The sequence below is a fragment of the Abramis brama genome, assembly GCF_963993115.1.
Source record: "Abramis brama genome assembly, chromosome: 12".
Lineage (NCBI taxonomy): Eukaryota > Metazoa > Chordata > Actinopteri > Cypriniformes > Leuciscidae > Abramis > Abramis brama.
The window spans coordinates 25,619,132-25,635,820 of NC_139974.1; the positions used below are offsets into that span (position 1 = coordinate 25,619,132).

Consider the following 16,689-nt stretch of genomic DNA (forward strand, 5'->3'; position numbering starts at 1 on the left):
GCTGCCAGGGAAAGAGTTAAAAATAACAATTGTTCTTTAATATATTTTAAAATTAATACTTTTTATATTATATAATATTTTAACATATTTTTTTATATTAATACATTTTGTGAAAACCATGATACATTATTATTTGGGATTATTTTATAGACAGTTCAAAATAACGGCTTATATAAATAGTATAGTACTAGCAAAAAAGAAAAGTAATTTTGTTTAATTTGATGCAGCAGGACTTTTATATGTATAAACTTCAAGAGAAACATAAAGCAGTCAATTTAATAAAATAATTACAGAATAAATAATTAATCTCATGATTTCTAACCAGTCGTTAGGAGGCAAAATGAAACAGTAATCATTTCAAATTATATACATTTTAATTCTGTATTTAATTTTGACAATAACATTACCAATTAACATAACATATTTAACCCCCCTTTTTTTTATTTTATATAATATATTTTACACCAACAATTTCAAACTAAAGCCAACAATCTTCAATCAAATGCTCTCTAGAATTAGAATGTGATCTAATACCACCTGCAACTGTCTTGCAATAGCAAGTCACACATCATTGGTTGGGTCTCATTCCACTCCCTTGTTCCCTATGATGTGAATCAGTAGATCATAAACAAGAATTCAGGCACTAGCAAGGACCTTGATCCAATAAACACTGATAACTCAATATTACCCATAACTCAATTACAAAGTCAAGCATTAAAAATAGTTTGTATTTATCAAAACATTTCTGCTGATGGATATCCTTCTGCTGTCAATTGTTGTCAGTTGTGTTGTCCTGCCATTTCATGGGGTCTTTAACACTCCGTTCAAGTACACACACTCCCAGGCACAGAAGCCTGCAAGAATTACAAATACATTTATAAGCCCAAATAATAAATTCTCACCTTTAATGTAAACAGCACAGTTGCTCTTTCCATCCTCTGCACTGACCCACATCATGTCCATCAGCCAGCGAGGACCTCCACTCAACACCAGCGAAACCTGCAACACAAAACACACACATCAGCTGTTTCTAAGACCCGCCAACTCAAACAAACCATCTGATTGACATACAGATCAACCAACCACAACTTGCCATTTTTGTGTTACAAATACAGTCAGTGGCGTACTGTGGATACGCCATCCAACGGTGGGACTGTCCTAGTGAGCTTGTTTAAACAACTTCAACCATGAATTCATCATTCCCAAAAGCCCTTCCAAAGATATATCTCCATGTATGTGTGTGAGAAGAGAGGCGAGCAGGAAGCCACACCCTGTCCCGCTCGCCCTATGAATGCCTGTATTGTTAGAGACCCTCTGAATGTTCAACCTGATCAGATCTCATCCTTTGGGAGGTTTGGAATCCAGAATTGAGCGGCATGGACTTGGAGACAGAAGAATCGGAATGCTGAGCACTGATCTTTAGACACATTGTACCTCTCTATCACCAGCATCACAGCTTCCTGAAACCGGCACACTGGGAATTTAAAGAACCGGCATGGGTTTCAAAGGGATGGACAGAGGATTTGATTTTATAATTGGAAGACTGAATTGAATTTATATTTCTGATGAATATTGTGCTTACAATTGTGGGATATCTGTGATGTTGCTAAGTACAAAAATACAAAAACACCCCACATCCCAAACACCCTAATTGCAGGACAACGTTTCGACCATCAGGTCTTCATCAGGCACAATTTTGTATGGCTTCAGAAGACTTGGAATGCAACAAGTTCTTTAGTCAGGTTTTTTGCAATAAATACCTGTGACTATACTTATCTGTCTGTTACATGTTTTATGTTGTTCAGAACTGGTTAGGTTTAGAGTTGGGGTGGGGTTAGGTCCTTAAAAAAATCCATGAAAGTATATATATTACAAATACATGAAATGCTTCTTAATCGGACACATAAGGCAAGTAATTGAAAGCAATTGGTTTCCTAGTTCGTAGATATAGCAATGCCTAGGGATATACTTTTTCACAAGTGTATATTTCCTCTTTGTGTCTGCCTCTCTATTTCTAATAGGCCGTAAGACAAAGCCCTGCCGGTCCTGTCTGGAATTGACCAGTCGGCAGGAAGATGATACGATTCAGCAAAAATGCAGATTTGGCCCGAGAGAGAGGGAGCGTGTGCTCCCGGAGAGATAAGCAAAGTGATAACAGTCTGAGAGTCTGGAAAGCATTTGGTTTCCTTTCCTCCCCCATAGGGATATAAAGGGATGATGCTGTTTTAGAGCTGGATGTCTTCTGATCCCTACAGGTAATAGAGATCATATCCACTTCACCTCAAAGCTGCAATGACTTAATCTGAAATTAGTACAAATTGGTGACATGGGGCTTTGCTTGGGGTCCCTGCATGTAAGTAGAGACATTTATGCCAAACTAAATCAAAATACAGGGGCCCCAATAAATCAACTTAAAGGAATAGTTCACCCGAAAAATGAAAATGATGTTATCATTTAAGTTGTTCCAAACCCGTATGAATTTCTTTCTTCTGCTGAACACAAAAGAAGATATTTTGAAGAATGTCGGTAACCAAACATTTGATGGACCACATTGAATTCCATAGTATTTGTTTTCCATGATGACAAATGATGATGACAGAATTTTCATTTTTGGGTGAACTATTCCTTTAAGGCTGGAATACACTACACAGCTTTTAGAATCTTTTGATTAATTTGTAAATGGTTAAAAAGAAAAAAATACACTAAAGGACTGAGGATCACTCACTACCAGGCTTTCATATCGTTTCAAACGCAAAGGTCACACATAAGATGTGTCCCAATTCAGAGCCTGCATCCTGAGAAGGCTGCCCTTGAAGGCCGAAAGCGGCACGACGAAGGCTGTCCCAAATCGATGGCTGCTTCGAATGCATCCTCCTTTCCTTGGGCAGTGAAGAATAGAACAAGTGGATACTTTGCAGTTCCGTCTCCATTATTGTTTACATGGTCATCGAGGTTGGTCTCTAACAGAGCCATTGAGAAAGTCAGCTCTGATCTGTTATTGTCATGATCCGATAGCGTGATGTGGGCGGCCACACTTTCGTTTTTTTAAGTCTGGTCTGTTTACACTGAAACGTAACCCTGGAGTTTTCAAACTAAAACAGGGTCTGCAGCGTTTCCAAAAGTCTACGTTTTCAAAGGTCGCAAACTCCGGAGTAGAGTAGACACCATGTGTAACCGTAGCAAAAGTTATGTGTTTTAAAACGAAAACACACTTGTGTAAACTGGGCCATAATAGTCTGATGAAAATAAATCTGAGTCTGTGTCCATCATACACTATGCAATTTTCTGTGAAATCTGTGAACTCTGACTGAAGACTGCAGACTTTCGGCAAATAGTGTTGACTCGTCCAGACTGTAAATCGGGAAAAAAGTCATGTAGTGTATTCCAGCCTTTAGAAGAATTTGATGAGAAATATTGATATTGATATTGATTCATCTTTTTAGATGGCAGATTTTGGTGTCTTGACAAATCCATAAGTACATACATTTTCATTGGTCTTATTGTGAACAATTAATCAGTGCACACAATTTTAAAGAAAAAAGCTTTTCAATCATTTTTCATGATTCACTTTCTTTAAAGTCCCCCTGTAGTAAAAAATTTGTATCCCTTAAAACTCATTGATCACCAAAATGACATATTTAAAAGTTTTTTCTTTGGAAAAAAATTATTCATGCCTTAAAATAGCTTGAATGTAACTCTACACCCTTGCCTCGTTTAGTATACGTGGTTCAATGAATATGCAAATTAGCCCCGTCTCGACTCACTCACGCCAGCGCTCAGAGATCCACTTGTTGCCGATCACATGTTGACGTGATTGGTTACAAGGTAGTTTTTGTGATGTCAGAAACACCAGCGATTTCAAACCGTTTTTTTGAGACTGGTTTTAAGGAGAAAATACTCAGCAATGGTGTTGACTTATGAATTTGTACGTTTTGTCTTAGAGCATATAAAAAATAAAAAAAACACATAGACACATAAACAACATTAAAATCTTGATTTTCACCACAGGGGGACGTTAAAATTTTCTCTGTGTCCCGAACATTTTTTTTCTACTGATGCTGCCAAGGCTACCATTTAGAGAAAAAAAAACCTAATTATTATTATTATTTTTATTATTATAATTATAACAATACTCTCTGGAATATTTGATTCTGATGGGGAAATCGTGGCATGCTGTTGTAAAATTTAATTTTTTAATGATGCTGAACTGTAATGGATCATTGTCCCAGGCAACTGATTTAATGTTTTCTGAATATTTATGTTGCTCGGGCAATACAAAGAAGCTAGGAATACAATACAAAGAAGCAGTGGTTCACAACCTTTTTGACTTGAAGGCACCGGTTGTCCAACACAATATTCAAATTATTTCCGTTTAAATTATGATTTGCATGTGTTTTTTTTAGCTTTTAATTTTAGATTAGAGTTGTGATATATTATTAATAATGTATTCATTTAAATACCTAAGTCAGGGGTGTCCAATCCTGCTCCTGGGGGCCACTTTTCAGCAAAGTTTAGCTCTAACCCCAATTAAACACACCTGAACCAGCTAATCAAGGTCTCACTAGGCATACTAGAAACTTCCAGGCAGGTGTGTTGAGGCAAGTTGGAGCTAAACTCCGCAGAACAATGGCCCTCCAGGACCGAGTTTGGACAACCCTGACCTAAGTCATTGCAACACTCTTGGAAGTTTGCTGAGGCCCCCTAGTAGGCCCCGGTCCCATGGTTGAGAACCACTTGAAAGGGCATTTTTCATACACTTGCCAGTCTCTAGATGTCCCAGGTGTTGCTTTCAATGCAAGTTGAGTTATGCACAGAACTTTAATACTTATGGATAGAGGTTAGTATGAAAAAAATATTCATACTTTACCTTCCACGTGTGACCTGCGTACTCACTTACAGTACGTATAGCATCTCTTTTTAAAGACTCACCGTCAGAATGGAGCCGCAGAAAGAGAGAGAGGTTTGTGCAGATCTGACTGTGTGGGAATACTTCATGAAAAAGACAGAGTCTACACAGCACTCCACTCTCCTTGAGTCATTTCTTTCTCTTTTTGCCTGTCTCTCTCTCCGCTGAATCCTCTTTCCCCTTATCAGGCCAGCACAGGCCTCCATCGGCCTCTCCCCACTCTGACAGGAGCAACAACAATGGGCCTGCGATACCAGTCCGCTTCACAGGGTAAACCTGCCACGGGCACAGATTACCCGTGACACACACACTCACTCTCTCTCTGGTACACTCCAAAACACAACACCACCTTCTCCAAGGCCTCAAAACACAAAATGGACACAAAAACCTTTTAAATGATTTAACTTCTCTCCCTTGCTTTCTTGTCAATCTGGCCGTCTGATCTCTATGTCTGTAATTACCCACAATTCACTAAGACTGTATACCAAGTAAAAATTATGTGGACAAAGCCAAATCACAATAGTACAGAGTTATGTTAAGTCACGTGATAATTCTGAATGCACCAGAACAAACACCACAAAAATGTCATAAGTATCAAAACTATGGGCACACAATTTTTGGGTGTTAATTAAAGAATCATGATGGAAGCAAACTAGTTATAGGTCATAATAACAAATTTATTGAGAAGGTTGATAGTATAATGTAGTCTGCACATGTTTTCTCAGTTGAAGATAAAGAATTCAGATAAAAGTTGTTAGCCCTTTTGCTAAAAGTCTACACAGACAACTACATCTCTGTACACTTAATGTGTTTTATTTTATTTTCATTTTGTTGCAAGCATAAAAAGGCATAAAAAAGCTTCTTAGTTGGTAAGTGAAAAAGAAAAAAATAAACTCAATTGTGCTTCGATTTGTCAACTACACATTGCTCTGAATTATGACCTAATTAGAAAGAACTGTCCCAAGAAAATCAGGTTAGCATGTCCACATTTTGCAAATAAGCAAAACAAACAACCCCCACCTTGTCACTTCCTCCTGTGGCCACCTCAATCTTCCCTGGGAAAGGACCCCATGTGGTGCCTAGTAGAAGTGCCTGACAAGAAAAAATCCTTCTCTCCCCTCCTTCACCAACCATTTTCAGCTGACCTGTAGAAGACAATAAATAAATAAATAAATAAATAAATAGTATATATATATATATATAGTTCAGCCTGATTGAAACTTTTTTATTATTTTTTATGTTACACTAAAAACGTCTCTTCCAAGTACACTACTGTTTAAAATTGTGGGGTTAGTAAGATTTTTAATATATTTTAACAAAGTCTCTTATGCTCACCAGGTCTGCCTTTATTTGACAAAAAAAAAAAAAAAAAAAAAAAAATTAAAAATACCATTTGAAATAACTGTTTTCTATTTGAATATGTATTTAATTCCTGTGATGGAAAAGCTGCATTTTCAGCTTCATCATTCAGTCTTGTGTCACAAGATCCTTTAGAAATTATTCTAATATGCTGATTTGCTTCTAAAAATTTGTTTTTCTTATTATCAATGTTGAAAACATATGTGCTGTAATGTATTATTGTATATTAAGTGCATTTCAACTTTAGGGACAACCCATCAGGGGTAAGCTGGGGATTAGAGTCTTGCTCAAGGGCACAATGCTGAAAGTTCATCAGGTTCAATACATTTTTTTGCAGTTACCAGTCCGGATATTTAGCCAAAACACCACACCACTCCATGAGCAGACTAAGCCACAGTGTGAGCACATAGGAGCTCAATTAGAAATCATACACCCATCCATTGGACCCTCTCCTGGGTGACCCTGCCTGTCTCTTTGATTAGGCTTTCGCTCACTGCTTTGACAGGGTTTCAGATAAGGTGGATTAAGCCTCTTTCTGCTGAAAGTTTTGATGTGAACAGTGCAGAAGCGTGGTAAATTATCCAGTTTCAGGAGGAGATGTGGAATGCCGGCAGATGGATTGATAAATAAAGAGAATCTTGAGGCAGTGCTTTCAGGAGATCAGGGTTAAGCCTTTACACCCATCCCCTTTCTGGATTAATAGATGTATTTAACTACAGACTGTATTTAACTAATATAGCAGTGGGGGCATATATATATATATATATATATATATATATATATAACAATACTTTACATATGATGACATATATTTGTACTTCAGAGCAATTTAAGGGCAAAAAATGTCAAATATGTCTTGTAACTGACTGCAACTAAATTAATGCATAAGTTGTTTTTTGTTTTATGAAATCAAAAATTCAAAATAAATTAATTTAATAAATAGTAATAATTAATAATAATAATAATGTAAATTATAAAGAATAAAAATAATTAAATAATAAATGAGCAGCAGTGAAAATGAAGATTTTTAGCAAATAACGACAAAACAACAAAATTTTAGAGTCTGCTTAAAAGTCATTTTTTATGAAAGAAAGAAAGTCCTATGGGTTTAGTGCAAATGAGGGTGAGCAAATTATAAATCTGAGACTGTAAATTTCAAGTTAACATGAAACCACATTATAATAATATTAATTATTAATAATAATTACATTCCAGAACTAAGTAGATTTGTGAAGGTTAAAGAGGTAGATTAAAAAAGATATTTATAGCCAAATAGTTTCTGTCCTCCTCATTGACTTCTATTGTACACACACACACACGCACAATGGAAGTCAGTGAGAACCAAAACTGATTGGCTACCAACTATTTTCAAAATACTTCAGGAAGTCAGATATATAGTATAAAGGATTTTTGACATAAACCAATAAGGAAAGTTGTCTTAGCAATTACATATTACATTTTGAAAAAAAGATTACAAAATATATATTTTTTTTTTATCTCTGCAATAATGTGCACAGATCATTCACAATAACAACAGCAACGTGTATTAAAAAGAATAAAAAAGGGTCCATTTTGATTTCATGTTAACTTTAAAACTAAGAATCGACTTAAAATTGAATCCAGTGGTTGAGAAAATCCAAGTTAAATCCAAGCTACTTCGTCAAATTGTGGAAAAGATTTTTTTTTTTTTTTAATATTTTTTGTAGTTCCACTTCAATACATCAATTATACATTAGAAAACTCACAATGAACTTCATTTCATCTCAAAAATGTAGTCACAGTTCAAAGCACTTCGGGAACATTGGAGTACTAGAATAAACAAAAGTCATTATCAAAAAAATTACTGAGGGAATATATGCACTGTTCTTCTACATCAGGGCCAAAGTGAACTAATCAAAAGCTCTGTCTGCCACAGAGAAACCAGCAAACCGCCCTTTTCTACACCTCTCTCCTTCCATACTGTCCCTCTCTTCCATCTCTCTCTCTCTCTCTCTCTCAGTGGTCTAATCTGTGAGGGACTTAAAGGGACCTTATCTCCGGGCTCTCCTGCTTCATTTCATGCTTGATTTACTTTAATTTGTCTGATAGGGCAGCAGGATTTGGAGACGGCCCATCTTTGGCTTGGGTGACGAGTGAAAAAAAAAGCCACTCTGATATTTCTCTGGTACATTGTCGCGGGTTTTTGACTTCTTTCCTCTCTCTCTCTCTCTCTCTGCCACGAGTTCCTGGAGAGAGAGACTGGAAAAGGGCAAGAGAGAATGCGTGAGAGAATGAGAAAGATCTCAGTGTGGTGTAGCAGGCTGTTTGAGTGTGCTTCAAGTCAAGCAGCCACAGAAGAAAAGGATTGTGGGAGTGTGGCATGATTGTGTGATGTAGTCCTTCGCAGGCTGAGATTGACGGAGGCAAAGTGCACTACGTGAATGAGTAGGGTTCAAACTGATCGTCTGCCCTGGACATACAAAAGACACATGTTATACTCAGTTTATTTAAGAAAATGACGGATAAAACACATTGGGTCTTATTTATGAAACACAGATTTTTGTGTACATTTTTGGTGTATAAAAAATGACAATATACAAAAGAATAGTTTTACAAATGATTTACTGGTAACACTTTACAATAAGGTTCATTAGTTAACATTAGTGTTAATGTACATGAACTAATAATGAACTGCACGTATACAGCATTTATTAATCTTTGTTAATGTTAATTTCAACTGTGAACTAACATGAACTAACAATGGACAGCTGTATTTTTATTAACTAACGTTAACAAAGATGAACAAATACAGTAACAAATGGATTGCTCATGGTTAGTTCATGTTAGTTAATACATTAAGTAATGTTAACTAATGAACCTTATTGTAAAGTGTTACCAATTTACTCAGAAATTGTGTTTCATGAACATGGCCTAATAAGTCTAAAACATAAGTAAGAAGATATAAAAAATAATCAAAAAATACCACAAATTGTTATTTTGGAAATTAATAAAATATTGTGTAAAATATGTACATATAATCTCCATAATTTTGTAAATGGCTTATTTGTGATCAATCAATTGCATGGGCACTGTATGTGTAATCCAGATTTAGATTAGACTAAGTAAATTGATAAATGTCCATGTAAATTGAACAATAAATATGGGTATTAGGATGGAAATTATGCTAAAAGTATTGCAAATGTATGTAACCTAATTGTAGGAGCTCGCTTATATGTGCATTAATATCGGTCTGATGTCAGCAAAACATCCATTCATTCATCATATTAAAGCCCATTCAAAGGTGACTGTCTGACTATCTTCCCCGTCGAGGCCCTTAAAAGGGAAGCTAAGAGTTTCGACTTCCTCTCGCGCGTGTTTCGGGCTAAAGCGATTTACTCTCCGGGCTCTTTTTTTTAGCTGAAATAAAACTGACGAATAAATTCATCTCCCAGCGGTGAAGGGCAGAGGGCTTCACATTGACAGTCTCTGTATTTGAAACTCGAAAAATCCACCTCCTCCCCTCCCAAAAAACCAGCTCCAAACCAGAGAGCATTGAAATTCCCCTCGCAGCGCTGCACGGGATTTGCTAAACGGCGGGGTGTGTGTGTGCGTGGCTGATAAACGGAGTGATGATCCAGCAACACGTCTTTATCCTCGCGCTCCGCTTTAATTAACGCCGGCTTGTTTGTTGAAAAGATGATTAATATGCCAGTGAAAATGGCCTAATTGAATACCGCAACAACCCACACAATCAGGGAGGAACACGCTGTTTTGTTTTGTGTAGATTAGCCCTTTTATCAATGTCATTATTTATATTATTATTATTATTACGTGGTATTTTAATTCAACTGACAGCCCCATCCCCCACACCCCTCCTCCAGGCATAAGGAGGGACAGGCGTATCGTACAGACAATGAATGAGCCACATTGTGTCCGTTTGAGGAGGGGTCAAGAGGAGCCAGAAACTTTTGTCAGCCAGTCAAAGATCTCTCGGCTCGGGATGATTTTTGAAGTGAATGCTGTCCTACAGAAAGGTCACATGTACGTTTTATGTGAGTTATTTCTATTTCTATTTTACCTCAGAAAATACCTCAGAAAATAATTTTCAACTCATCCCTCGGTTGGACAAAACAAGCAATTTTTGGTTTTGTTTATTGGGAAGAATGTTTCACAATGTAACAGAAGTAATGGCAGATATTTTCTTCCATATTGTGATGTGTACACCCAAGTGAAACATTAATGAAAAAGAAAAATATTCATGGTGGATCTATCTATCGATTGTTTATTAGATGGAGGCAGATCTGAATGCGAGCTTGCAATCGATTGTAAGAAAGAGAAGGGGTAAAAGGTTGAGTAATGACATTGGCAACTTTAGTCTTTGTTATACATGTTACATGTACTTACTATATTAATGACAGTAAATGATTCATAATTATAGGCAACTTACTCCAAACCACAGTCTGTCACTGTAAAATAAGTACATGTTGTTAATTAATACTACTCGGTACTTAATTGTATAATTAATTAATGTGTAACAAAGACACAATGTAAAAATGTGCAACCTGACATTTTTCATTAATCCTTAAACACATACCCGGGACATCATTCACTATCCTCCTCCTCATTCATTTTTTAAAGTTAGACATCAAACTTCTTAGTATTCCTCAATCAATTCATTCTAAACAATATAGCAAGAAAAAAATAATAAAATGATAAAAGAATATCTGTTTTCCCATTCATTTTTTGTAAAAATTGTATCGGGTCACTAACAACCCAGATGTGTAACAGAGTAAGTATATTTTTTCAGCACAAAAATAATTGAATCTTTGATGACTGAATAAGTGCAATTCACCTTTATTCAACAAGGTGGCAATGTCTGATACACAATGAAGTGACGTTTCACTCGAAGTTACCGCAGGCAGAAAACAAAAGAATAGAAACTATCATCAGCAAAACTTGAAATGGTTCAGCGATTTACAGCAGAGCAAGTACTGAACGCAATCAAACATTAGTGTCACTGTCACTTGATGGTGGATCTGGTGAAGAAGCTGTCAGCGATCAAAATGTTGTTTTTGAAGATGTTGAAAATGATAGTTTTGAGAATATGTTTGAGATCGCGAATATGAGCCAGATGCTGAGTGTACTGGGAAATGAGCTCTGACGAGGACAGTGATGATGGTATAAAACATCTTCTCAAACTGAACCCTTCAAAGCTCCAAAAGGTAACAAAATATGCTTTATTTTATTCTTCTGTAATTGTTACTCTAATATCTGGAGAGTTTTATATTATCTCGACAGGTAGAGATCCATCTGTGTTAGATATAGTTCCGGGTCGCTAAAGACATGAATATGTAATAATGATTGTCTAAACATTCATGCATTTAAGAGTTAAAAATATGAGCTAAACAAAATGAATAAAATAAAACTTATGAATGGATGAATCATTCACAATAAGATCAGCAAGATTAATTTAAAAAATAAATGAATTTCCATTCCAAGCCAACTTTAAAAGCTGAAATATTTGCTTTGTTGTTTCATTATTAGTTGTATAAATCCTTGTTTGAGTGAAATGATTTACAAAAAACAGTAAACAGAAAAATGTTTACTGGTTTTGTAGGTCATGTACTGGTTCTGTTTACTGTAGGGTCCTGTTCACATGTTTAATGTTTAAGTCTTGTGGCTGTACTTCAAACAATATGTACAGTGTTTGTCAATTATTTTGCGTTCTCTCGCAAATGTTGGACGTTCCCCCGAGAAACTTTGCGTTCGGTTTTGCGAGCGTTCTTGGCAGAACACATGTTTTTGTGAGGGAACGCAAAGTTTCTCGGGGAACACAAAACATTTGCGAGAGAACGCAAAAGCATTAACATATTTTTTACTCCATCTCACTTTTTTCTTTTCATTCACGTGTCTCTTAAGGCCTCCTTAATTGTAAGTGCATTACTGTAAATGTGATTTATGCTTGTTCTGAGGGGTGACTTGAAACGATTTTCCGTGGTGATCAACAGTTTACCACAGATGCTGTCCATGAGTTTAGGCTTGTACTGAACTCAGAAAATTCCTTTAAAAGAGTTGAGAGTATCTGCAAAAATAATCTGAAATCAAGGAGGCCATGTAAGATGATGAATACCCTCAATTTGATTCAGTTCATATCCCATGACGCTCGTCTAAATGTCAGAAGTCTGGAATCCGTACATGTATCTCTCTCTCTCTCTCTCTCTCTCTCTCTCTCTCTCTCTCCCTCTCTCAGTTGGCTGTCGAGCGCAGTGGTCAGCTGCTCTCAGCTGCTCTCAGCTCTAGTTTACATGTTCTCCGCCGTGTTCCCGCTCCCAGTGTGAAAAGGCTTTAGGGGGCTCAATCAGTGGGACTTTGATGTCGACTGCAGCTGTAATGATTTCATATTGTTCCAGGGATTTCTCTAATCCACTACACTTTCATTAAAATCCCTCACTCCATCCTGTCTTCTTCTGAGGCGTTGGACAGAATCGGCCTCCTTTCGTTCATCTCTCACTCTCTTTTTTTTTTGACATTCCTTCATTCCTTCTTTCGCTGCAATATCCATTGGGAAGTTATAACTGTAGATGCTAATTCAATTTGAGATGTTGGAAATCATTCCATGCAAAGCTTTAATTAGCAAGTTATGAGGTTCAGAAACAAGAACTAGTGACAGATATAGCAGGTTGGAAGGGTCACGAAACAAAACAAAAAAAGTTTGGTCTGACACACTAAATCTTCATCACTCCCATCAACAAAACAAATGGTGGTTGCAATTCAACGTCAGACATGCAGGTCTAGTTGTGTTTGTGGAAATACAAATTGCTGTATTAACTATCCACATCCTCAAAATTAATCTAACACATTCCTATTCGTGAAACACTCTGTTTTCTCTAGTCTGCAAGTACCCTTTGTCTTGTTGTGTCATGACACTTGCTTGCAGTACAGATTTAGTGTGTTGTGCATTGAAAAAGCATTACAGTAATGGTTTTCAATTAAGATGCATTGGGGTAAATGAATATGCAAACAAGACTATTGTGCTTCTGTAGCAAGGAAGATTCCCTCCTCTATGAAAAAAACTACTGAAACGCAAGAAATAGTGTACGTGCCGCCTCTGTTCTATGATTAACCAAATACTGCATTGCTACTTTTCGTTTTACATTTTTATGGTGATATCACTTGATAACATTATAATCATTATATTTCTCAGGAAATATACATAACCATTCAAAAGTGTGGGGTCAATACGATTTTTTTAAATGAAATTAATACTTTTATTCAGCAAGGACACATGAAATTGATCAAAAGTCAATTATAAAGGCATTATAAAGACATTTAAAGTTAAGATTTTAATTTTAATAAATTATGATCTTTTAAACTTTCTATTCAAAGAAAAAAAAATGTATAACGGTTTTCACGAAAAAAACAACAACTATTAAGCAGCAAAAACTGTTTGCAGTATTGATAATAATAAATGTTTTTCTTGAGCAGAAAATCAGCATATTCAAAAGATTTCTGAAGGATCATGTGACTGACATGTGACATGTAACTGGAGTAGCTTTGCCATCAGAGAAATAAATGTGTTCAAATAAAAAAACTTTACATTTACATTAAATAAATAGTAATAACATTTCACAGTATTTCAGTTATTACTGTACAATTGTTTTAAAGCTTATGAGGTGAGTCTAAAATCCGTGCCGGATCCAAATCCAAAGGTGCCAGTATAACACAAATTAAGCATCAATTCTAGATATTATGTGTCTATTGGCTTGGCATACTGAGGCTCAAACTGTTCAGAGAAGACAAAAGCACTCTTTGCTGATCAGATAAGAAAACACAGTGCTTCATTATTGTATTTATTCAGAGGCTGGAGGGAGAGAAAGAGAAATCCAGCGATAGAGACCGCAACAAAGAGCGTGAATATCAGAGTGCGGTGATATCTCACGATCACGACCTGATTACAAAGACCCGTGATCATATATAAAGATAAAAGAGAAGTCAGCTCAGTTTGGCTCTGGCACTATTGACTGTATTGTGTAAATCTAGTGTGAACACGCAAGATAAAGCACCTCCCAAAATGGCATTATTACATTATCAGATTTCATGCTTTTAAAGAGGACAAGGCTTGTTACAGTACATCACTTGGCTGCACCTTTCAGACTCACTGTATTTTGTCTCACACTGTTGTCTCTGTGCAATTGTGACATATAAAAGGTATTTTTTTTGTGGAATTCAACAATTCAACATGCATGCATGCATGCATACTACTATTTGAAATATTTCACTGTGCATTCTCTTCCACAAAAAAATAGAAGGTTGTTTACAGTGTTTATTGCAAAGTATAAGCAGTGTGCAAGTATTCCATTCTGAATGTAGTGAACTGCCTACCTAGACGCCATTTATGACCACAGATGCTTCTGATTTTGGTACTTTCTGAGCCCACTCAGAATGGGAACATTTTAAATGTATAAACCTACTACCTATTTTATCATATTCTGTTTTGTTCATATTCTACACTTTTAAAAAGTGTACTTTGTAACAATGTCAAATTATAACTTTAAAGTACATTTAAAATAATTGTTTTTAATAATCTTTTGCCATGCTTTAAAGAAGTACACTTATTTTGATGTGTTGACTAACATTAAGCACATGTAAAGTGATTAAATTATTAAATTATTTGATTAAAATTTAAACTGTAGTGTGTTATTTAATATTACATTTAAAGTTAATATGTTTTAAATGTACTAAATTGCAACTTCATTATTACAAATGTGCAATTACAAATATATTTTAATACATAACATGCATGTTGAAATGACATTTTAACTTACCATAAATGCTTGTCAGTACATTGAAGTAAGTAAACAGAAGCAATTATAAAATTACATAAAGATAAACTGAGAAACTCTAAAGCTCAACTAATTGCACTTAATATAAATTTAAACTATAAAATATTTGCATTTAATTGTAACTTAAGTGTCTGAAAACCTCACATTTAGTGTGCACTTAAGTATATTCTTTTAAAGTATATTATTTCCATAATAAGGACTATTTTATATCCTAAAGTATACTTCTTTTTCCCAAGAGTATGTTGAATTGTATAAATGTAAGGTGTGTTAAGAGGGTTGAGACGTGATTGGACAGCTGTCTTACTTGGACCGTCCCATTCCTCTGCTGTCAGTGGGCTGGGCTGGACTCTCTCTTCTTGTCCATCACTGTCTTGTTGTTCTACCTTTAAACTTCCGCCCATTTCACCTGTAAAAAAAAGACATCAAAGCTTAGCTGTATGTAAACAAACGGCTAAATCTAGCACAATCTCTAAACCGGACAGTGTCGGCCGTTCTGGCTCTCGCACCGGCAGCAGCTGTTCATTTTTTGTAATTCCAATATGCAGTTTCTCATTTTGGATTCTTTCAAGTGTCTGCTGTGGGATTTGATGCTCGTTTCTTTGGAGAGAATGGAAAAGAGACAGAGAGCAAGTCCCTGGACCCACCTTGATCACAGACTCGCTGCCTGTGTTAAGCCCTGTGACGAAACTTATTGGAAATGTTTAATTACAGTGTTGGGAAAGAAATTAAGCTACAAGATGATTCCTTAATTAAGCTGTGATTAAGGATTTTCTGCCTTTGGCTCTGACACCATGGGCAAAGTACTATTTAACACCGTCACAGGCAAGAGAAGTTAACTCCAAGAACAGGCCTATTTACCTCAGATCCTCATTCAACTTCTTTCACACACACACACACACACACGCAAAATCACACAGACACACACAGAGGGAATCAGTCCATGTCCTCTGCGGACAGGAAATTCCTTTCTAGCGACAGGAATGGATAAAACCTTATGATCTTAAAACTCAAGCTGAATAAATACAGGGAAAGAGCCAAGTATTAAACCTTCTTGAGGGGACAAGACAGCCCAAATACCACTTAAAAGCTGGTGTGAATTCAGATAAGGGGGTTTTAATGTATTTAGACAAATTAAACGTAAAAAAGAGCAATATATTAACAAAACATATGGTAAAATAAAAGCCAATAGGATTTTTGGAAATAGAAGAGTAGAACTTAACAGGAAACGTGAAATTTTTACAGATCCATCTATTTGTTCTGGAGTAATTAATTAATTTGTTAATTGTAAATATTAAATCATTACTTATCAAGGTGTCATGATCTATTCTGTTATTTTTTACATTTATACTGTTCACAGATGAACTATTCTCTTATATAACTTAGCACGTGTAATGAACCTCAACCGGAAAACTGACGTTTTTACGTATTTATTTATTCGTGCTCGAGTAATTAATAAGCATTCCTGCAGTCCAGAGAGCGGCTCGAAATGACCCCGCACTGAGGAAATCATACACGCTAAATCATAACTCATTTTCATCAGGTATAGGTGTCATGATCTATACTTTTACTTGTGACATTTCCATTATACGGTTCACAGATTCA

At 35.9% G+C, this 16,689-nt stretch overlaps 1 protein-coding gene across 1 annotated transcript in view; it reads right to left on the reverse strand.

The window, feature by feature from the left end:
- Nucleotides 1-16,689, reverse strand: part of zfpm2b (zinc finger protein, FOG family member 2b) — a 46,173-nt gene that overhangs the window by 15,272 nt on the left and 14,212 nt on the right. The window contains exons 3-5 of the mRNA XM_084132063.1: nucleotides 15,392-15,493; nucleotides 5,927-6,051; nucleotides 903-999 (exon numbers count right to left, since the gene is read on the reverse strand). Of these exons, the coding sequence (XP_083988189.1) occupies nucleotides 903-999; nucleotides 5,927-6,051; nucleotides 15,392-15,493 (324 nt within the window). The remainder of the gene's footprint in view (nucleotides 1-902; nucleotides 1,000-5,926; nucleotides 6,052-15,391; nucleotides 15,494-16,689) is intronic.